This window comes from Chinchilla lanigera, unplaced genomic scaffold (assembly GCF_000276665.1).
Source record: "Chinchilla lanigera isolate Chin_1 unplaced genomic scaffold, ChiLan1.0 scaffold00012, whole genome shotgun sequence".
Classification (NCBI taxonomy): Eukaryota; Metazoa; Chordata; class Mammalia; order Rodentia; family Chinchillidae; genus Chinchilla; species Chinchilla lanigera.
In genome coordinates, this window is record NW_004955413.1 from 28,421,196 (window position 1) to 28,445,039 (window position 23,844).

Here is a 23,844-nt window from a genome sequence, read left to right on the forward strand (position 1 = left end):
TTGTGTGGAGTTTGGAATAATATTTTTCAAGCAGAACTACTGCTATTTCAAGTAATTACGCAGCTAAAAGCAGCCATTTGGGTTGGGCAAGATCTCATCACGGTTCCAATTCCCTCTGGTGTCATTTTCTGTTATATTTGAGAAATTCCTCAATAAAGATGTCAAATAGAGAGAGGGCTGCGCTCCCCGGAGGATAGACCTGGCCTCTCTCCAGGACACAGCCACAGGCAAGCCATCTCCGCGAGAAAATAACCTCGTTTACTCAAAAGAAAAAAGAGAAGGTTCAACTGCAAAAACCTAGGCAGGAAAATAACCCGTCCGCCATCCGCCTCGCTCACGGCTCCTAACCGACGCAGAACGCTTCCCAAACTTTGATACTTCTTTCTGCGGTGATCCGGTTTTGTCCCACCCACCACCCTTGAGGAATTCGGCGGGCGGCTCACAGAGGAAAGTCACAGCTAGACAGAACTCGTGAGCAGGCTTCTGGGGAAAACACAGCACCAGGCCGGGTCTCTCCTCCCCCATTTGTGACGGCTGCGGGCTGAGGTTCAGCGATGACCAGAAGGCTCAGGACCCCAGGTGGCAGTGACAAGAGAGGACGGGCCGACAGCTCGGCCAGCCCCTCGCAGTTACTGGGAGTTCCCGGCGGGCTTGTGCAGGAAGCTCTGCCGGGCGGCACATGCACAATTCCAAATTCCAGGCAGGTGTAAGTGACCAAGGCGGCCGGCTATGAGCAATGCAGAATGGTAGGGACGGGGGCAATCAGGGGCATCCTCGTGCCCTCCCTCCAGGGGCACCACGGTCCTAGACCTCACACTTTATCCTTGCTCTGCCCCTCCTGTAGTGCAGCCCACCTCACAGGGTCACATGTCCGTGGAGGGTACAGGGATCACGGACATCCGGGACACGTACCCACCACTCTAAACCACATCCCAGGTATTAGAGACCCTCAAATTCCTTCCCCAAGGGGTCCCAAGCCTCCAGTTCTCAGACAGACAAATGCCACTTAAGTCTGAGCCACACAAAAGGTCAGCTGCTTTGGGGGTGAGTGGCCAGGACGCCAACACTTAGGTTAGGGTGTCCCTAGGCTCATTTGGGGCGGGATGGAGCAGAGATCCTGGCACAGGAATCCTAGAATTCAAACCCAGCTTCCTGCTCACTGGGAGGGGATGTCAGCCAAGGTGGCAGTGACAGGCGGCGAGGCACAGCGTTGTCCAGAGCTGTCGCGAGTTGTGTGGGATACGGTCCTCCATCTGTACTTCTGTCCAAAGTCCCATGGCTGCCAGGGGCTGGCTGGCTGCGGTCACGCGGGAGCGGTGGCGGAGACACCGCTTCTTATGCCATATTCCCTAGTTGTTATGTGCTGACAAGTCATGCAGTGATAACTACAACAAACATCGTCACCACCGTGGGGACAAAGCGGACGTGCTCAAGGGCCAGATGAGGGCAGCGGGCTGTGGGCTTGGAACCTGTGCCACGATACGGTGACAACATGTAGCCAAGGACAGAACTTTACACCCACTTCTCCTTCTTGTTTAATCCCCATGGTGCTCCTCTGCGGCTGGTATGACTGACCCATTTCATAGTTGGCAGGGGACTAAGGTTGACAGGGTCTGACGAGCTGGTCCCAAACTCTACAACTCACGCACAGTGGTACCAGAATTTGAGCCGCCATGTTCCAAATCCAGCATGCTACTGGGGAGTGATTTGTTTCAGCCAGCGTGTCCTTAGCTCCCTCGTCCCGACACCATACCAGGTATCTAATTCTTAGGGCGATTCATGGGTAAGGGAGCCGGGGCTCCCGAAGGTCAATCAAGTAGCCCGAGGCCACACGATCAGTCTGGATTGGAGCCGGCTGGAACCAAGGTCTCATTGCTCTGAGCCAGAGTTTAGTCTGGAGGAGGAGAAAAGACCAAACAAAAAGAACTCTGTTGGGAAGGGTCTGCCCGCAGTCCCGAGCAGAGGCACAGAAAGACCCTTTCTTGGCAGCCTTGTGTGTGCGCTGGAGCCTTGGAGAGTCGTAGAGGTAGTGGTGCGGGGCGTGAGGGGTGGGGGGCCCTGCCCAGCTCTTTAAATTAATCGGAGTAACAAGAATGCACTGCGGACACACTGTTGTCGGAGCAAACATCTGCACGGACTTCACCGTCAGTCTGAAGGCTCGTGGGACTGGGCGCTGCTGGAACGGGGTGCCTCTGCTGCGGCCAGCGCGGGGTGTTTACAACGGATGAGCGCTGGGGCCAGCAGGGCGCCCCAGGTGTCAGACATACTGCAGCCTCACAGAACCCAACAAGACCCTGGAGACATCCAGCCAGCCCACACCGACACATCTCTCCCGGAAGTCATGGCCAGGTGGCCGCCCAGGGCGTGCCAGGTGGCCAGTGCCAGGCACGCTGCTCTCCGCTTCACATCCGTGCTCTCCCCGAGTCCTCACAGGACAGGGATGAGGCACTCCATTTTACAGGTGGGGAAACTGAGGCAGGGAGAAGCGGGGAGATGGGAAAGCCCCAAACCCTTAGTCCCCATGGTCTGTCCTCTTGGCCACGGGGGATTCCTGCCTGCCTCTCCTGGGCAGAGCCGGAGGGACGGTGAGCTCTGCACTGCCCTGTCAATTCCTGAACCAGCCTTAACATCTGCAAGGATGCAAACAACAGGAGAAGCGGAGCGCTTCGTTCTGGGAGGGCTGCATGAGAAAACACTCACACACGACAGCCTGGTGTGTGGCATGGTAAAAGTCACACCACTCCTACTGAGAGGTTCTGCCCGGCTCTGCCATCCCCCAGCACAGCCTGAGCCCAGCCTGCAGGAGCTGCCACCACCCTCCACATACCATACCCTCAGCCTCGAAAATCCCCCCACCCTGGACACCCTGCTTAGCGCTGCCGCCTCTTTGAAGCCCCCCCAGCGCCACTTTCACCACCACCGCACCCCATCTCAGGCTAGCTCTTTGCGCAGGCCCTTCTGGGCTCAGGGACTCGCTGCCCAGACCTCTGTTTTGGCACTTGTTTGTGGTGTAATTACACATTCACAGATCTGTTTCCCATAACGAGATCATCTGAGGCCTAACAGGCACTAAACAAAAACAGGCAGGGAACTCGGGGCCTACACGGCACGAAGAGGCCAAGTCCCGGAGCACCGCGGGCGTCGAGCTGTCGAGCTGCCTACCCCGCGCGCCCGCAAGCCGGCGGGCGTGACGCAAGGTCTGCCGGGCCCTCTTGGAAGCACACCATAGACGCCCATTAAAAGTCCAAATGATCTTTAAACCCTTTAGTTCCACTTGTGGGAAGCGTTCCTCAAGGAGCATTTAGGAAAACACGAAAGAAAAAGCCTTGTGCTCTGCTTATATCTGGTAATCTGAGCAACTAATGTGGAGACAATAATAGGCAATACAGCCACCACTGGTGAACTCCTACCCTCCTGTCTAGCGAAGCTCTGTATCACTTCTAATGTTTTTTTTTTTTTTTTAAATTATTTTTTATTCTCGTGAATGGTTTGATCCATCTTGCATTCTTACATCTGGTAATCTGAGCAACTTCATTGAAGGCAACAATATGTAATATAACAACCGCGGTTAATTCTTATCATTCTGTTTTGCAACTCTGTATCATTTTTATTATTTTTGCTTTGTTTGGTTTTTGTCTCTGTTGTTATTTTGTTATTTTTTTATTCCTTTTAAAATAAAATGAAAAATTAAAAAAAAAAAAAAAAAGGAAAAGTGTTATGCTCAGAATCACCTCTGGCTTCCGATAGAAAAATAAAAAAACAAATATCCATGGACAGGCGGCCCAGTCATCTAGAGTAATAATAATGCACGTGTGTCGACTATTTAGCATTTACTAAGCACCACTCATGTAGCTTTTTTTTTTTTTTTTTTTTGGTACCGGGAATCGAACTGAAGACCTTGAGTTTATCAGGCAGGCGCTTGTGCCGCTGAGCTATATGCCCGGCCCCTTCAGGTAGCTTTATGATGTCATTTCGTCCTTACACACAACCTGGTGATGTAGGCAGCACGGTACTTTTGCTCTACAGTGGCGATGGAGCTCTGAGATGACAGGATGACAGGACCAGCCACAGTGTTAACTGTGAATAGCATCAAAGGAGAGCCTTGCGCCAGGCCTGTGGCTCAGTGGTTGGGACACTCTCTCGGTTCCTGCTCAGGGGGGCCCTGTGTGTAGCTGCTCCTGACAGCCTCCCTCCACCAGCAAGGGACGGAGACCCAACAGCGCAACAGTGTACCCACGGCCCTGCTCCTGCCAGACCCACACTCTTGCTCTCTACCTTCCCGCTGCTGTGCCCCTCATCACCCAGCTGCCAGCGGCAGAAGAGGCTGGGCATGGGCAGGTCAGTTCTGACAGCCACGCACTTTCTACCACGAGACGCTGTTCTTGTGTGACAGACTGGGAACCACCTCAGTTATTTGTTGAGTGGTGTCTCCCCAGCAGATGCTGAAGTTCTGGCTCACAGTGCTTGTGTTTTTGATTTTGTTTTTTTTTCTTTGGAGACAGGGTCTCACTATGCAGTTCAGGCTGGCCTTCAACTGACTATGTCACTCGGGCTGGCCACGAACACACGGGAATCTTCCTGCCTCGGCCTCCCAAGTGCTGAGATTATGGCTGTGTGCCACCATGCCTTCAGTGCTTGTGTGACCTTTCATGGAAATACAGTCTTGGCAGATGATCAGGTGAAGATGGGGTGGTTATGGTGGGGGAATTTCGACACAGAGACAGTGGGAAGACACGGGGAACATCACCAGCTCCAAGCCAAAGAATACTTGAGGCTACCATGTGCTAGCGGAGGGCCCTGAGGCAGATGGGTCCACAGCTCTCAGATGGAACCACTCTGCTAATACCTTGATTTTAGACTCCTAACCTCCAGAAATGTGAGATAATAAATCTTTGTTGCTTAAGCAAGTTTTTTTTTTTTTTTTTTGTACTGGGAATTGAACTCAGAACCTTGTGCTTATCATGCAGGTGCTGTGCCACTGAGCTATATTCTCGGCCCTTAAGCAGTTTTTAAATTCATTATGGCAGTCCTCGGAAACTTATACAATGATTAGCAATTCATCAGACTATGGCGCAACTAGAAAACAGTGGTGGTGGGGGGGCACAAAAAGATGCCCAAGACGTACACGGTGTGAAAGAGAAAAGCGAACAACAAAGCCTGCTGCACATTGGCCCAGCACTGCCGTCAAAACACACCTGGGCAGACAAAAGACAGCAGCGCATAAATACACCAGCAAAACTAAAACGCTCTCCAGATTTTCCACTCCTATTGTTTCCCAAGTTTACACTTATAAACCTTATGAAATTGGCCTGAAGCATATTTAAACCATCGCAGTACGGAGGGTCCCAGTCTATCACACAGAGATTGTGAGCTGTGTCCCCTCAAAATTCTTACACTGAAGGAATTCAATCCCTAGTACTTCTACATAGAATTATACCTGAAAATAGGACCTTTAAAGAGTTAAATAAAAATGGAGTTGTTAGATGGGCCTATTCAATGGGATGGGCGTCCCCGTGAGGACACAGAGAGACACGGAACACAGGCACGCACAGAAGAAAGACCCTATGCAGGCAGAGCAGGAGGGCAGCCATCTACAAGTCAAAGAGAGAGGCTGCGGAAAGGCCAGAGGGGCTGGTACCGAGACCCTGGACTTCCGGTCTCCGGAACCGTGAGACCAGCTTAAATGTGTTGTTTAAACCTTCCAGCCTGCGGTGTTTTGCGCAGCAGCCTGAGCAAAATCATACAGGGAGCCAAAGGAGGGCAAGACTCCCACAGACCCTGGCGCTGAGAGCCAGAGCTGGGAAACAGGCCGGCGGGCCCACAGGGCAGGCGGCGGCGTCACTCACCCAGGCAGTTGTGTCCGTCGTGTGCCAGCATGAAGCCGTCAAAGCAGGTGCACCTGTAGTTCCCCGGGATGTTGATGCACTCGTGGACACAGCCCCCGTTGTAGTAGTCGTTCTCACACTCGTCGATGTCTGCGGGGTGAGCAACACAGAGGTATCAGAGGAAGAGCCTGGGGTCCCCTCTCCCGCCGCTGCTGAAGCTATGGGGATGTGGGTGATGGAGTGATGATTCGACAGAGAAGTTCTTCCTAGGGGATGGGGTTATAAAAATGAAGATTCTGGGGGCTGGGGATTTAGCTCAGAGGTACAGCACCTGCGGGGCAAGTGCAAGGTCGTGAGTTCGATTCCCGGTACCAGAAAAAACCAAAAACAAACAAACAAACAAAAAATGAAAATCCTGGCTGGCAGCCGGGTGGCGGAGTGGGGCCATGTGCTGGGTATCTGTGAGTGACTTCCAATTCCTACCATGATGAAACAGGCAAGACTCTGGCTCTGGCTTCCTCGGAAGCCTCTCAGCACCCATGCTATGTGGGGATCCTGTCTATAATCCCTGAAAACTGGCTCTCCTGCAGCAGGGGAAATGCAGTGCAATCAACTTTACACATCACTTAAAAGTCCTGGAATGAAAATGTCTGGAATGAAAGAAAAGTCCACTAACTCCCCCAAGTAATTTCCTTCCATTTGCAGCGTCTGAATTTCAACCTCCGGCTCCCTTGGTATAACAAAAGCTTCTGTTTTATAAACAATGGCCAATGGCCTTTGTAAAGGTCACCCTTTTTGCTGTCATAAGTCTTTTTCAACATTTTCCATCAGAGGTCAAAGGGCTATCAGTTCTGGAGCTCCAGAGAGAAGAATAGGAACACCTCAGAGAAGAATAGGAACACACCCAGTTAACATTCAAGGAGCTGCCTCTGCTCACTCTAGTCCTGGTCATAAGACTACGTGTCATTGTCTCCTCAATCTCCACACTAACTCAGGATGTAGACACCGTTATCATTTGTCCAACTTTACAAGGACATGGAAGAAACACAGGCTCAGGGAGGCTAAAACCTTGCCAAAGCTCACACACCTAGGAAGTGGTACACAGGGCTCCCCACAGGGCAGCCTGGCTCTGGAGCCCCAGGGATTCTAAACCCAGGATCGACCTCGCAGGGAAGGCTTCTGGCACAGGCAGACCGTCAGCCATGGCTGGGGGCACTGCGTCTTCTGGGGCCAAATACTCCCTGGCCTGACGCATCTTAGTATGACTTCCACAGGCTCCAGAACAACCTCTGGAGAGAGGGAGAGGGCAGTGACCAGCAGCAGAACCAGAAGCGGAAGTTCTACACAGAGCGGATACAGAACCGGAAGTGACTCTCCTGAGGTAACCCAGTGGGAAGAAGCAGTCCTTCCCTTATCCAATATGAGAAGGACTCTAAGGTGGAGTTCAGCCTCAGAGAGCAGGCAAGGTACCAGCCGGAGGAGAAAGGAGAGGAGCCTGAAGAGGGGCCCGAACGCTTCCTCAGTGGCCTGAGGAGCAGCCCCAGGAAGACCAGAGCTCCCTGCTGGTCCAGCAGGCAGAGCTGCTGGCAGTAGGGGAAGCCATGGGGGCCAATTAACTTCCATGGTAGGGAAGCAGGTCTGAAGAGCAGAGGATGGCGCTGTAGGCAGTAAGCTCCCTCCTTGCCCTGGAGGTGACTAAGCACTGCCCTGACTCCTGCCTGCCAAGCACACCCAGAGCAGACCGGATGACTTCATGGAAAGCATCAGAAGTGACAGTGAGAGTACAAGGTCTGGGCTATTCGGCCGACTCCTGGTGTCCACCTTCCCAGCCAGTGAGGGATGGACAAAGTAGCCTGGGTCTCCAGAGGTCCAAGAGTCAGGAGGCTTTGCCTGAGGGGCCATGTACATCAGCTGTGAAGCAGACTAGATTCTGCAACTCATTTGAACTGTTCTGAATCCTGCTGTTTACTACCCTTAGTAACTGTGAGTAACATCAAAGAAGGGCGTAAGACTGTTTATTGAAAGGATGCATAGGTTTATGAAAACCAACCGACGCTGATTGCTTTCCAGTCTCCCTTTGCAGCTGTGACCTTTCTTCAGAGCCCAGATACACCAGTCCAGTCCCTTCTCCCTGCATCTACATCACACCCCAAAGGCAGTAGAACCCAACTTTAATTCGCTGAGCTGTACTTTCCTGAGGTTTTCCATTGCAGTGAATATGGTTTTCCTTCCACACTCTGTCTAATCTAATCAGCTACCAGTGCAGTTTCCTGTATCCTTAACATGGGTACCGGCTGCCGACTGGTCACTTGCTCCCATTATTGCTGGCACGAGCATCATCTCTGATTGACCTGACCCAGCACTCCCTCCTCTGGGCCTGGAGAGTTCTCAGTCTCACCCGGACGGCACGTGCCACTGCTAACTACTCTTGCTCCCAGGTGGCAGTGCAGCTTATGTTGCATTAGTCAGACAAGGAGAAAGGGCTTTTATTTCATCCTTGGGCAAAGGATTCTCTCTCACGTTGTGCCTCAGAAGGAAGTGAGCCAGTATCTACTCCTGAAACATACGCCAGCCCTTTAATTCTCACAGCAACCCTCTGGAACAGGTATTTTAGCTCCATTTTTATGGGTGAGCAAACTAAAGCACACAAGGGTTAGGTAACTGCTCTGTGTCACACAGTAAGTGGTTGGGCAAGGATCAGAACAAAGGTCTTTCGGTCAATAGAGCTCCCGTCCTTTCTCATAAGTCAGAATGTTTGTCACATGTGTCACTGGCAACATGCTTTATGCATTTTCTTTCACCCTTAGGACATTTATACAGAATGCCAAGGAAGAGTCATCCAACACCCATTCCCCTCTATCCTCCTACTTATTCCCCATCCCCCCAACAGGCACGCACACACGTACACACACATGCACGTACGCACGGCTGCATGCTGTCCATCTACCCAAATAACTAGCTGGCCAGCCAGCCATCCATTTATCCAGAGCCACCTACCCACCAACTATCCATTCATCTGTTTACTCCATAACCTATCCTTTCAAATACCTGTCCAACCTTTCTTCCATTTATTTATTTATATTAAAATAACCCATTTAATATTCAGTTAGTTGGCCACCCTTTCATTTATCCAATCACACATGTGCCTATCCATTGATTGAGCAAGAATCCACCATGTACCCATTCACCTTTTTTTGGGCAGGGATACCAAGGATTGAACTCAGGACCCCATGCTTGCCAGGCAGGTGCCGTGCCGCTGAGCTATATCCCTGGCCCCTATCCATATATCCAAATATCCATGCAGGCATCTATCTACATATTCAGCCAGACGTCCATTCTCCTGCAACCTAAAAATCCACTCATCCTCACATCTATTCACTCTTTTCTCCACCCAAATGTCTAATGTCCCATCCATTGATCTAAATATCCACCCTTCTATCAAACACACACACCACACACATCCAACACCTACCTGCCCACTGGTTCATATCCAAACACACCCAAAACCTACCCACTCATTCATACATCCAACATTCAAACGTTCATCCATTCACCTGCCCAAATCTCTACTCACACATTCACTCATTCCTTCAAACAGGATCCATCCAAACGGCTTCAAAAACACACAGCATAAGATTTTCAAGAAGAGTAAGATGTCAGGGCAAAGAAAAAAGAAATGAAGACGGTTAACGCATAAGATAAACTAGTGATAATATAAGAAATAGACTTGGTGATTCCAGCACAAGTTACAAAAGGTGGGCCACAAATATGGTCGAGCTTCCTAGAAGCCAAAGCAAAGAAAGAAACACAATTTGTTGCAGAGTCACTGTACCTATAAAACACAATTCAACCAGCCATTGTAATGGGGTGAGGTCTGAGATTCCCCCTGCCCCCTAAAAGGGGATGGTCTTATCCTCTAAGAGAGAATCATGCATCTCAATTTGCCTGGCATAGTTCTAGTTTATGCCTATTGTCTGGGCATAAGTACTTCCAGTGATTTTTTTCATTATTAGGATGATAAACACCATACCCAAAGGCATAATACAGCGATTGCTGAAAAGGCAATGAAACTTCTAGACTGTTCTTTCCTGGGGCCACAGTAGATGAACACGGTCCAAGGTGTGTGGGAGGGTTCGCTGCTCACCGCTCTCCCCTCAGTCCATCCCCAAAGAGCTCCTCAAGACCCAAGCATCTTTTAAATGATCAGTTCCTCTCCTGCCCTGGGAGTGACACACTCCTGCAGGTGTCCGTGGCAGCCAGCTCGGCCTTCCCAGCGCCTAGGAGGGAGGACACCTGCTCTCAAACCAGAACTTCCCTGATTCTTCCTGCTTGTGCCTTGAACTTCTGTTTTTAAAATCATGTGAACGTCCTCCTTTAATGTAGAAGACAGATATGCACACACTAACTAAAAAAAAAAAAAATCTCTGCCAAAGCAAGTGGACTTATGATGATGAAAACCATACCCAGAAGTCTCCAACCCCTGGAAGATGGCCTCCAGGACAACTAGGAGGCTCTGAGCTCTGTTTAAGGACCGCGGTAGCTAGAGAGCTAGAAAAAGAGGGACAGAGCAGAGCTCTGGACACTTATTCTTAAAGGACTGCTGGGGGTTGGACTCTGCCCCTCCAGCAGGTTTGTTGGACCTTCACCTCCGACACCTGTGCGTGTGGCCTGACTTGGAATCAGGGTCACTGCAGATGTGACCACGCGCAGAGAAAGTCACACGGGACAAGGGCGAGCCCTATGCAACGGCTGGAGTCCTTCTAAGGAGAGGGAAGTAGGATACAGACGCCCTGGAGAGGGCATGTGCGAGGACACACACAGGCACCCAGAGAGAAGACAGGCAGCCAGCCACATCCTCGGGGTACAGGGGACGAGCATTGTTTCAAAAGCACTCCATGTTCCACCGAGTCATTAAGCAGAAAAGTGGGGACAGATGTCCTCTCCGAGCCTCCCCTGAGGGGTGATGACAGGAAGAGTTAATAGGAACAGAGGGTGGGCAGGACAAAAGATGCGACCCGCGTTCCAGCTCCACCCCGAAGAGGGCTCCCCCAAGTCACGCCAGCCATCCTTGCTCCTCCCATCGCTGGCCCCAGCTTAGAGATTTTTTTTTTTTTTAACAAAACTCTATTTCCAAAGAGAAGGCAGCTCCCAACATCCAATAGAGCAGAGAAAAACTGCACGGGGAGCTAACTGCTCATTATGGGATCTGAAAAAGGTCACCCAGTCTCACTTTCCGTGTATTAGAGCAGCTGCGTGCACACACACAACCCTACAGCTGCGCTGGGGACCCCAAATAGGACGCTCCCCCCATTTAATTCAGAATTGATTCTCGCTGTCCTATAAAATACATGTTAATTCCGTGGTGTCCAGGTTCTAAAGGGTTCTTTTGCCGTGAACCAGAGCACCTTCTCATTACAGTTTAACACTGTCTTGTGGGTATTTTCTTGAACATCAGGACTGCCCCAAAGCCTCACGATGAGGGTTTTTGAAGCACCGCGCTTTCTGCTCTCAGAGATAATTACTGAAAACGTCTTCTCCCTTCCCCTCCGAAAGTGGCGTTTTCTAGACATTCCTCCTGGACAGTAAGCCCGGGGCTGTGGCGAAGCTCCTCCCTCCCGGTGCTGGCAGTCCTCTCCTTTGTCTGGGGCTTTGGGGAAACCACGCACTCCTCAGATCAGACAACCATTCTGGGCGAGATGTCCGGCTTAGGAAGTTGAGTCCTTACTGGTGAATAAATCTTAATCCGGTTTGTTGGCTAATTGCGCTCTGGGGAAGGTAGTTTCTCCGCTGCCTGGCAGGAAGGATTAAGTCCCCAGTCTCCGGTGGTGCGGGGTTAAACTCCAGGTTTGTAATGACTGAGTAATGAGACCAGTTCTCTGAGGACCCCTGGCATCCATCGATCAGGTTTCCCTTCTGCCGAGACAATGCCAGAAGTGGGCCCAACAGTTAATTACGGGAAAGGTCAAAGGTCATGCAAAACCAACACAAATCTACACACTTTTCCATTCCTAACTGCACACAATGACCGTGGCTCAAGCCAGTGGGCGGGAAGGCTCCCCCTACCCTACTTTGCGATCCAAGATAACCAAGGGGTTCTGGCTCCTTGGCGACCTCTCCCTGCCCCGTGTGGCTTCCGGCTGTTCCCGTGCCTGAAGCCCCTTCCAGCCCAAGCACCTTCTTACGGCCACACTGAGCTCCAGCATCCCCTGCCCCTGAAGCTTCCTTGCCCCCCGGCAGACACGAGCTGTCACCGGGCTCAGGGCCCCATGCGCCCCGACAGATGCTCCTGATTCTCATCCTGATGCTGCAGTCCCATGGGAACAAGAGCGGTGCCCTGTTCTACTTAAGCCTCAGAACCCGGCAGGGTGTTCCACTGAAGTCTGCTGAAATCTGCATAAACCAAAACATGACTGCACCTCCGCTGACCAGCCTCACGGTACACGAGCCAGTATGCAGGCCCCGCACGTAGGTCTTCATTTCATTAAAACATTCATGAGTACATGTTTGCAGTACACGAGGTCTACACTCGCTGTGGGAAGCTGGAACGTGGACATCACACACCTCAATTCTTTTTTACTTCCTTTCTCCCTTCACTCCAGATCCCTTTCCCATTTGCCAGTGCGCTATCTCTGAGATTCCTTTGTGACATCTTAACTGTAGACTCAGAGATGTGCCTGCCCTGCCCAGGACCAGACAGCTAACACAAGGGCATCCGGGAACTGAGCCAGGCTGGCTGCTTCGAAGCGAATGCTCTCAGTCTCCGAGGGCCACAGAGTGTCTGATTCCGCTTGTGCCAGGTCTCCAGAAGAGGCAGGGTCTATCGAGACCGGAAGCAGATGGGTGGCTTCCTAGGGCCACAGAGCTGGAGGCCTGCAGGTAGAGCGGGAATTACAGCTACAGACCCAGGAGTTTCTTGCGGGAGAGATGGAAAGACTCTAGTAACGAGGAATGCTGAATTTACGGAAAGGCTCTGCCTTGTGGCCTTAAGATGGGTGAATTGTATGGAATGTGAATTCTCTTCCAACGAAGCAGCTTAAAAAATGTAGAAAACCAAGTTAACGCTGCTGCCGTGGCTCTTATCCTCCGGCTGGGTCTGCAGAGCTCTGGCGAGACACTCCCTCTGAAGGAACGTCAGTGCCACCTGCTCAGCCTGGGATCACGGTGGGGTGTGCGGCTCCTGGTACCCAGGGGGGGTTCCTACCACGCCAATAGGACAAGGGCCGGGTAATCAGGCCTTTCTCCCTCAACAGCATGCTGAACCCTTCCTAGCAGCTGTTCCGGGGCTCTGGCCCAGGCCTAATAGACGCTTTAGCAATCTGGTCAAGGAAAACAGACCCACTGGAGGGTCTGAGGGGACAGTGGGGCGGGGCCCGGGGCCCCACCAGGAGGCTCCTGTTGCTCTCTCCCGCCATGCACAGGCACGTCACCCACCCTGCTGGCTCTGCTGGCCACTCTGCACTCAGCAGCAGGACAGCCAGGAACGTGCAGCTGCCAGAAGGTTGAGCCTCCCCTGGAGCCGCTGACTGCAGCCCCCGAGCTCTTCTGCCTCGTCGCCCTGGGTTCCATAAAAGGGAAACTGAGGCCCCAAAGAGGGCAACCGGAAGACTGTCTTCGTGAGGAAATCCGAGCCGCAGTGGCTTGAATCGGCGCTCCCGGCTTGGGCTTTCTCTCCTGCCTGCAGCTCCCAGCCACAGCCCCGGAGCTGGCCCGGGGCTGTCAGGGTTCACTCTTGCTCTCCCGACCCCTGCCGGACTCTCTCCAGCAGGGATAATAACAGCAGCGGGCCACCCACGACCTTCCTCAGACAGCTCGGGTGCGAAGATCTCAACTTCCCCCCACTCACAGAAGAAGAAACTGAGGCTCACAGCGACACGCACCACGTACGTGGCAAAGCCGGTCAGCTCCTGACTCTGCCTTCCTAGGCGGGCAGCGACGGTCCAGAGCAGCCCCACTCGTCAGCAAACCAGGGATGCAGGGACAGTGGTTCGAGTCACTCCTGCCCTCTTTCCCTCTGTGCTGATGCTCTCCGGGGCCAGGTCCTCAGCCACATGGAGCTGACAGCCTGGGCGGGTGCTCAGAACGCCCCAGCCCCAGGCCCTCAGCCTCCTGTGAGCGGAGCCTGGGCCACCCGTGGACCCACCAGGCCCAGGCCACCTGTGGGGCTGGCCGTGGGAAGGGGCAGGTGGCGCCCACCCACAGCCACCACCCTTCCAGCTCTCCCCAGCTGAGGCAGCGTCAGATGCCACCACTGGAGGAGCACCCTGAATAACCAGCTGCTTGTGATGGGAGCCCAAGGGGCCTGGACCTCCCGCCCTCCCTGAACCTACCGGCCCTCGTGCTTAGGCCTGAAGCCCAGATACCTGCCCCAGGCCACCCAGGGCTGGAACTCAGGTCTTCCGGGGACAGAGATAGGGGTGCGTCTCGGAGACCCCACAGGGAGGGGGCACCATCAACCCCAGCAACTGTCATGAGCCCAGGCCAGGAGGCCCGGGCAGCCAGCTGGAGTTGTGAGCTCTCTCCCAGGGCTGCAGCCCTGGCCCATCTGCTGGACCTCCTCAGATCCCCCGCAAGACCCCCCGACCCGGTCCGCGCACACGAGCCCCTGGTCCTCTTTGTCTCAAGGCCTTTGGGGAAGGCCGACATCCATTTCAGTAGCATTCAAAGGCCGGCAAGCCCACAGTTTATTTTCTTAGAAATAATGGTTTTTTTCTGGTTAGCATTCCTCAGACGGAAAAACAAACATAGCCACTGTAATAAGAAGCGGCCAAGAGGGCGCGAGAGGGCCCAGAGGACGGACAGAGAGGGGCCGCGGCCTGCAGAGCTGGGGACTCGGGTGGGAGGAAGGGACAGAGGCCCCCAACCCTCAGAGACGAGGACTTAGAGACAGAAAACGCCACGCAGGCACCGGGCTGCCTCCAGCGGATGAGGAAACCGGGCTCGAGATGGTCATGTCACTTGCAGTCTTCATGGGTCAGCCAGGCCTCGGACTCCTTGCTGCCCAGCTGGCACGGACCCTCAGAGCTGGAAGGCACAGCAGAGACCCGCTCCATCTGCTTCCTGTCCTGGTCCTGACGGCGCGGCCTCCCCGGGCCTGCCCTTGCGTCTTCCCGCCTCTCTCTTCTTTGGCCCACTGTCCTTCATTTTCAGTTGTCATTTATTTGCATTTTTTAACGGTTGGCCCCGAGTCTGGTTTGTGTCCACGCCCTGGTGTCATCTCGTCTTCTCCGATCTGTCTCTCCCACTAACCGGGGAGGTCAAGGGCAGGAGACAGCACTTGACTTCAGCCCCGAGCTTGGCAGGGTGGGTGTGCTGTGGGGCCTTCTAGATGCTGGCCTGAATCTAGGTGGGCAAATGGGCTCAGAGGGGCGGACCTGCTTCCAAGGCTTAACTCTCCACAGCGTTAGCTCTTTACCTTTTCTTCTACAAACGGAGAGGGCTTCTAGGACTCTCTGAGCGGTGCAGACTCAGCCGCGGAGCTGGGACCAGCTGTGAGCCACCCCACCTAGTTGCTAGCGGATAGCAACCTGGAATTTTAAGTGACACCCACTTGCTTCCTGCCCACTGGTGTGCAGGACTCGGGCGCTTTCATCTTGGGCAGAGCACAGGTTAGTGTGCATAATTGCATGTTTTAAGACTTGAAGGGGAATTTCCTCCCACCACCTCCCTCCCAGCCTACCTCCTACGGCTCTTCCTGGCCTCCCCCAAAGCAGAATTTTATCTGGACTTCAATAAAGTGGGCAGTAATGATGATGAAGATGATTTAATAAGGTCACAGACATTATTCCCTAAGAAGGCCAATTTTTTTTTTTTTTCCTGATGTTAAACTAAATGGATCACTGGGTATGTTATTAGGAGTTTTGTTAAAACGCTTTAATAACATGGTCTGTAATCTACCTACCTTCCATGATTGACGAGTAGGCCCTGGGGATATAAAATTCAGGAAGTGACTATTTACATTCATTACATACATGCTAATTTTGTGATCTCTGATGCCCATAAGGTTGTCATTTTTTCCCTTTTCATACACGCACACAGAAAAGAAAATAGTAATACATTTAATATTCTGTGGCCAAAACAAAAACTTGTTTCTCCTAAGAGTTTTAATTATAGCGTTTTGGAAAAGGCCCAAGCGGGAACTTGCAAGTGGAATAAACCACTTGAATAAATGGTCTAAAAAATTAAGTCCACATAGAAGGGGGCGATGCGCACTGCTGGTTCAGACTAAAGCAGTGATTAGCAAGAGGGTCTTAGTGATTGAAACAAGCCATGTGAGGGCGGTTTGCTCCTCGTTTGAGGCCTGGTCCTGATTATAAATGAGAGCTTTTAATTAAGATTAGCAAGACCCAATTCAAGCTGTAATTTGGTCCTTTTCCTTAGCAAATGTCTATGAAAACAAGGCAATTAAGGTTAAATGAGTTGAAGCATTTAAAGAGGATGAAATGCCCCCTCCTCACCCCAGCCTGCCCCTCTGGTAGAATAAGCACAAACAGGCCTGGCTAATGCAGACCAGGAGGCTGGCGAAGGCTGACCCTGCAGCTTCTGAAGGCCCATCCCCATGAGACCTGGTGAGGTAGGGATGCACAGGCTCAGCCAGAGGAGAGACAGAGAAAAGGGCATGTGCAAAGGCCCCGGGGTAGGAAGGATCTGGCAAATCTGAGGAACTAAGAAAAGATAGCGTAGCAAGGCAAGGCCAGGGAAGGAAGGATGAAAACAGCTCAATGTGGCTGAGCTGAGTGCAGGGCTGAGCCCAAGGGGGTATCACCAAGCTACAGGACTGGTGACACAATTCTAGCCCCTCACAGTCACAGGAGCTGTCTGACGAGTTGGGGGCAGCAGGAAGGGGACAGTTAAGATAGGACAGGTCCCCACAGCCTCGTCCATCATGCCATAGTGATGAAAATCCCTCCTCATGCCTTCAGATAGGCTGCTGGGGGGCTGCTATCATGGTGTGAGGTTGGAATCCAGCCCTGCTGCCTGTCAGCTGGGCCACCCGGCTACAGGCTGATCTCCTGGACCCAGTTTCCTCTGGCAAATTCTGCTACTGGGTCCAGCCTCCAGTCGCCACACAGGTCATCATAAAACCTAGGTGACAAGGGCTCTCGGGAGGAACGGGCACAGATGACAACCCACCCATCTGGGGAACCAGGGAAGGCTTCCTGGAGGAGGTGATCTTCGGGATCACCTCTCCCCGCTTTCTCCATCGGAAGCCCTCAACTCCCTGCAGGGTTCATGGGTGCTGAATAGGTCAGGCCCTGCCTGCAAGGAGCCTGCATTCCAGGAGGAAGCTCAATGCAGGAAAAGCTAAATGCAGTGTGATGGGCTGGAATGGAGGTGGACAGATCTGGGGAGGACAGTAAAGAGGGGAGGTCACCCGTCAAATGCAGGCCAGCGCCGATGCCCGGTGAAGTTTCTTTCAACTCTGCACATGCATGCCTTTACCCCAAGGGGCTTCCAATTCGACCAAGACTCAAGTCACTGAAAGAACCCTGATTTAACCTCCCCCTCCCTCACAGCCTGACCCCTCCCCCACGCAGGCCAGACTGCATCCGGACACAGCTGCGCACAGGGAGGCCACCAGCCACATGGCAAGAGGGCCTCGAAGCTGCAGTAAAAACCACCCCCAGAATGGGGGCGGGCTGCCCTGAGTGCGGGGTTTGCTATGGGGGTTTCACAACCAGCAGAAACTCCAAGATGACACAGCTGAGAGCCCCTAAGGGGCTTCCCACAACCTGGCTCCACTTCCTGTGAAGCTCTCAGGAAATGCTTTGCCATGACTCCTCTGGATTCACTGCAGTTGACAGCAGTCTCTGAGCTCTGCAGGACAGGGGGCTTAGTCCTCCCAAACTCCAGCCCCTGCAGAACCCACGGAGACCAGTGAAAGAAAACAGGTTTCCTGTACCCTGAAAATGACTGCCTGAGTGGTGCGGCGATCGATTACTGATGTCTGCTGCGGGAGAAAGTGGCAATGAATTTGTCAAGCCCGCACAAAGGGACGCCTACCCCATGAATTTTTAATTGCGTCTTCTTGGTAGGTGGTTCTGTGCAAATGGCACAGATGTCTGTCTCTATGTCTCTGTGGGGATAGGGATGTATACATAGGGTTTATATGAACGCCTCAATATATGGCATGCTTCATTTCCTGCCATGGTAGATCCAGGAGAATGCTGGGAAAAGACAAAGCTCCACATTTACTCACATATTGAACAATATTATGATGACCAACTTATGATCAACGGCAGCATGATGAAATCACCGCTATCAAAATCATTTCATCAGCATTACATCAACACCACTTTCATCACTGACATCCGCAACATCACCATCTCCTTCATCATCATCGCTATCACCGTCACCATTAGTAACGTCAGCCTCATCACCAGCGTCTCTTTCACCTGCCATTTTCATCACCACAATGACAGCAACTAGCGCTTCTGCAGCACAGCTTATGCGGCAGGCTGTGTTCAAAGGCTTTAAATACATCCGCCATGTCACCCTGACACTCCAGGAAGCAGGTGCTAGTCATATGTCCCATATTCAATAAACAAACAGCTAAGGGGCATGCACAGGCTACGCAGGCAGGATTTAAACCCAAGCAGCCTGGCTCCAAGTCTGTACTTTAACGCCTCTGCTCAATGGAGTAAGGGCTATGTGCTCACCTCTTAGGAGCAGAAAGGGACAGAGAGCGAGGGCCGCCTGCGGATACACAGTGTGGAGACATGGTTCCCCCACACCTGGGTCTGCTCCCCATCTGGGCAAGGCTTCCTCCGCTCTGGGGAAACCGGAAGTGAACCTCTGCATGGTCTCCAGGGTCTATGATGCCGCCGCTGCACATGGCCTGCCAGTCCGCAGGTTTGCACAGCCCTCCTGGGGAAGCCGGTGGGTGGATGCAGACCCATGACTGTGGGTGGGTCCCAGGGATGAGAACACCTGACGGAAGCAGGATAGGGTCCACTCGGGTCCCCAGAACCTGTGCCAGCTCTCACGCACGGGGCTCTGGGGTCAAGTAGCTAACTGGCATCACTGTCTCTGTTCCCAGTGCTGACTCTTTGTACCAACGCCCCTCCATCCTAAATGTGCTGATGAAGCCTCCCCACCAACAGGTCATCTCAGCCCGCACAGTGCCAGCAGTCGGCAAGCTCCTGGAAGGCAGGGACTGGGCTGTACCATGACCGGCACCTCCCAGGTGCCCGGCACAGAGGGAATGCCAGACAGCTTCACCCTTTGTAATCCCCTCGCGGTTGCAGCTCCTGAGAGGCAGCGAGGACCGGTGAGGGTGGCAGCAGCAGTGGTGGTAACAACACGCACATCTGTACGTGGCCGAGCACATGCTGTACGCTGCCGGCCACCGCGGACCCGCAGGTCCCCAGGACACAGCGCTGTGTCTCCACCTTCAGGATGAGCTGCAGTGGGGAGCAGTGTGGGCCCATGGAACCAAAGGAGAGACCGAGGCTCAGTGAGGGCAAACTGCTAGGTGCTCACCGCAGTGAGGGCTGGACACAGGCTCACGAGGACACCAGGGCAAGAAGGGGCCTCCCTGGCTTGGGGCTGCACATTCCCCACCATACCCCTCACCGGGCATCTCACAAGGGGCAGATTGCATGTAAACTCCACCCTGGGCAAAGAAACGTTTCCTGCTGGACTCTGGAGGGTTTGAGGAAGCCGGGCAGGAGACCTCCTGGGCAGGGGCCAGGAGAGGCAGGCATAGGCCTGAGGAGCTGGGTTTGGGGAGGCAGAGGCCAGCTCAAGTGGCTTACACTGGCAGGGCTGGCGTGTCAGTCTCGGCCTTCCTGGCCTTTCCTTGCAGGGAACTGGGTTTGAGGGGCCAGCAGAGGGTCAGAAAGCGCTCACATACAGCCTCATCAAGCCGACTCCAGGTGCTGCCAGTAGCTGGGCCAGCCATGCCACCAGGCTCCTTGCTCAAGACCTGCTCTCCCTGCCTGTAGCCTGCTTCCTCCTGGAGGCTGTGGGTGGGCTGCAGCTCCCGGGCACTGAGCAGGCGGGGCACGCGTGCACAGCAGGCATGACCCAGGGGATGTCACATGCCAGGGCTCGGCCACGGGCAGAAAGAAGCTCCACGAATGAGACAGCTAAACAGTATCTCTCCAACTCCTGAGCCCACACAGAGCTCACACTCTGAAGAACTGAGCTGGCAGGAGAAGGAGCTGCTACAGCGTGGCTGAGGGAAGACAGAAGATCTGGACTTCAGTCCTCGCCATGTTGCTATGGAACTTGGGGACCCTGCAAAAGATGCTTCTTTCTGGGCTCCAGCTTCCCCTTCTGTCTTCTGTACAGTGGGAGCTATCAGGGAAGATCTGGATGAATGACCCCACCCCGGGCCACATCGTCCCCAAGGTCAACCTCTGTCCCACATGTACAAGGTCAGGATGACCCCCCTCCAAGGTTTCATCTGGAGGGGCCTGGGTCCCAACACCACTCTGTGTGTGTGTGTGTGTGAGGGGTACTGGGAATCAGAGTTTTTACACTGCGCTACACCCCCAGCTCCTCCCTCTGTTAAATTTATTTAGTTTGAGACACGGTCTCATTAAATCATGAAGTTGTCCAGGGTGGGTTCAAATTTGCAATCCTCCTGCCTCAGCCTCCCAGAGTGCTGGGATTACAGGCACATGCCACCATGCCTGGTGAGACTGCTCATTTCTCTCTGACTTCTGCCTGCCATTTTCTAATGCCAGGTGGTCAAACCAGGACTAGTGCAGTGAGGTCAGGCTGGACAGACAAACAGACAAACCTAGCACCTGCCCAAGCTCTGGAGCTAGAGACAGAGGACCTGAGCCAGCCTAATGGCTGTAGCTGGCTCCTCAGCAGGTCCCCTGGGGAAGCTATAGACCATGTGGGGTGGTTCTGGTTTGAAGTCAGGGACCCAGGTTGAGTGGATCATCCCAGGCCTCCACCAACCCCCACATCCAGTTAGCGACAAATATATAAATACGGCATTCAGGGCTTCACCACAATTTCTTTAAAAAAACAAAAAAGTCTGAAACCTGGGAGAGTCATGTCTCCAACATCCACTCTCTGGAGAAGCAGCCCACGTCCCAGGACAGCCCGCGGCCTCCTGAGGGAAGCAGGAGAGGACCCACAGAAGCCTGTGCCGTCACTGCCCATGCTGGCACTGGCCACCTGTGGGCAGCCGCAGGCCCTGGGCGGGGCACTCACCTTCACACTGCCTCCCTTCCCCCTTGTAGCCCGGCTTGCAGAGGCATTTGTAGGACTTGGGCGTGTTCTGGCAGATGGCATCAATGTGGCAGTCGTCCGTGCCCTCGGAGCACTCGTCCACATCGCCCGCTCCTGAGGGGGAAAGGGGTAGATGACAGGTGAAACGTGGCCGGGAAGAAGCCAGAGGGCTGTGGACAGGGCAGCTCTGGCCCCCACCCTTCCTTTGATCACTGGGGTGATAAGTGACAGCTGTCACGGGACAATCTGGGGTGGCAAAGTGGCAGTTGGTAGCACCCTTGGGGCAGCTACTCTGGACCAATACCTTTGGACTCTTATTTGCACACCAGTCTTGTTGAGTGTGGTGGCTATTTTTCCCACTAGAGAGATGGGAAAATGAACTTCAGAAAAAGCCTCTCTGTGTTCTCGACTCCCCGTCAACATCACTCCAACCCTCCTTTAGTCTCCTGGTTCAGGAGTTTAGAGCCACTGGGTCCCTGGAGGAGCTTCAATCCAGCCCCTCTGGGTTACAGATGGGGACACTGAGGCTGGGGGAGCAGCCCACAGAGGCCGTTCCAGGAGGCTCCTGCAGGTGACCCGAACATGGGAACCTGCCCAGCCCGGAGACTGTGGCAATGCAAGTCTTCCCCTGGCTTCCACACCCCGGCCTGCAGAGGTCATCTATGCTGAGCACAGATGGGACCCTCTCTTCCCCAACCTGGGAATCTAAGCATGAACCTGCTTCTCAGATCCCAATTGCTAGAGATGGCTCGGCCAGAAGGACCTTAGCAGCAATCCAAGCTCTCTTCTCAGGGTTCTGTCAAGGAATGGGGCCTGCAGGTGGGCGGCTCCTCGGGGGCAGCGGCTGGGTCCTGCCACAGAGCCAGCTGCACCAGAAGCCACGTGCTTCCACCCAGCTATGGATAAAATGCAGCAAACAGACAGAAGGACCCCGGTGAGCAGTGCCAGGGCAGTCCCCGAATGTCCCCACTCCTCAGGCCCCTGGCCTCATGCAAGATCGCGAGTCCCCAAGAATATCCACTTTGAGTTCTCCCCCTGCCTGGCATCTGGGTGCTAAACCTGAGGAGGTGCCTCTGCCCAACCCCCAAGCCTTCTCTTCCTCAACCCACGCCCCAGGGAAGAAAGGCAGCAAAAGGAACACAGCAGAATGACCTCCCCCCATACTCACGCACACATGATCACACATGTGCATACACTCACACACCCGGGTCACTGGTCAAGGTGGCTGTGTATGTTCAGGGTGGAGGCCTGTCCACTACAGCTGCCCAAACCCTAGGGGAAAGAGCCTGGGAAGCAGTCAACTAATGCAGCAGGGTGGGGGCAGACAGGAACATGGGTGCAGGCCCCCTGGAGCAGGAGCACTCGTGGGCCCCGTGCAGGTCTGGCATGGACTCAGGGCTGGGAGCCAGTGGCCAGGGTGGACCGACCTACATGCTTCAGGGAAGGGTGGGGCTGCTTCAGGGAGAAGACCAGGGAGGCATCTGATCACAGCTCTGGCTCTTGCCCCATCCTAGGGGTCAGCGCATGGGGATGGGGGACAGGAACCTCCCCACCCCCCACTTCTGCTCTCCCCCTCCACATCAGGGTGGACATGGTCCTGGTAAGGTGGGGGGGCTGTCTGCCAGTATCCCTTATAGACTCGTCCTTAGTGGGAGGTGGGGGGGCTGGGGGCTGGGGAGGGATTCGAGGACACAGGTTCTGGGCCACACTCCTGCCTGGCCTGGGCTGAAGGTCCCCTGTGAGGGCAGCCTGGCCTCCGCACAGGCTCACTTTGACTTCGGCTTGCTTGTGCTGGGGACCGGCTGCTGGGCTTTCACAGAAGGGTGAAGCGGGCAGGAGACAGAGACACACAGGGGCACTCACAGAAGCAAAAACCGCAAGGCCTGGAAGAGACACCCACAGACTGGCTGGGGTGACTGCCCTGAGGCTCAGCTTCTGGAAGATGGGCCACTGATAAAAGCTAACCCCAACCTGGAATAGTGGGAAAGGCCCGGCACCTTGGCGCTGGGTGTGACTCCTAGGAATTCCACCACAACCCCAGGGACCGAGCTCCAGGGTCAGCGAAGGAGCAGGGACTGGCAGGACTCTCCTGACCCCGCGAAGGAGAAATGGAGCAGGGAGAACGCGCCCTGAAGCTGGAAAGCCAGCCACGCCGCCTTTGCCGGGTGCCACTTCCAGCCAGGGAGGGAAGCAGCCAGGGCAGGAGGGCAGGGTGTCCCTGTGAAATCCCCGGGCACTTGCACATCGTCACCTCTGCTGCTGGCTGTCCCTGCTGTCCCCTGCCCCCTCTGAGGTCCACGTCTGCTCCCCGTTCCCTTCGTTCCCATCTGCCGCCTTCCTGTGTCCGTCAGTCTGTCTTCTCTCCCTGCTCCTGTCTGACTGTCCATCTCTTCGCAGGCATCTTCGCCCTTCCCCTGTCCCTCCCCGCGCCCTGCGCTGTGGCTCCGGTCCCGGTCCTCCGCGTCCTCCCCGGGGTCCAGCGCGCCCACCTCTCCTGCTCCTCACCGGCAGCGCAGCCCACCCCAGCCCCCTCCTTCCTCCGGCCCCCTCCCCGCTGCCCAGCGCCTCGCCTTCTCTCTCCTCTCGGCCTCCTGCTCTCCTCCCTGCCCTCCGCGTCAGTCTTTCTCCGGAGTCTTCCTGCGTCCTTTTGTCTGCGCCCCTGCGCCTCCTTTTCTGTCCGTCGGTCCCCCACATCCCCTCCCTCTTTCTCTCGCCCTTTCCTCCGCGCTGGCCGCCCGCGGCTCCGCGCGGCCTCCTCCGGCCCGCGCCCCTCTCCACCGGAGGCAGCGCCCCTCGAGGCTCAGGTCCTGCCCCGCCCGGGCCCCCTCGG

The 23,844-nt window shown here is 54.3% G+C and overlaps 1 protein-coding gene across 1 annotated transcript in view; it reads right to left on the reverse strand.

Moving 5' to 3' along the window:
- Window positions 1-23,844, reverse strand: part of Scube1 (signal peptide, CUB domain, EGF-like 1) — a 122,415-nt gene that overhangs the window by 81,984 nt on the left and 16,587 nt on the right. Inside the window, exons 4-5 of the mRNA XM_005379668.1 lie at window positions 20,997-21,128; window positions 5,847-5,975 (exon numbers count right to left, since the gene is read on the reverse strand). Of these exons, the coding sequence (XP_005379725.1) occupies window positions 5,847-5,975; window positions 20,997-21,128 (261 nt within the window). The remainder of the gene's footprint in view (window positions 1-5,846; window positions 5,976-20,996; window positions 21,129-23,844) is intronic.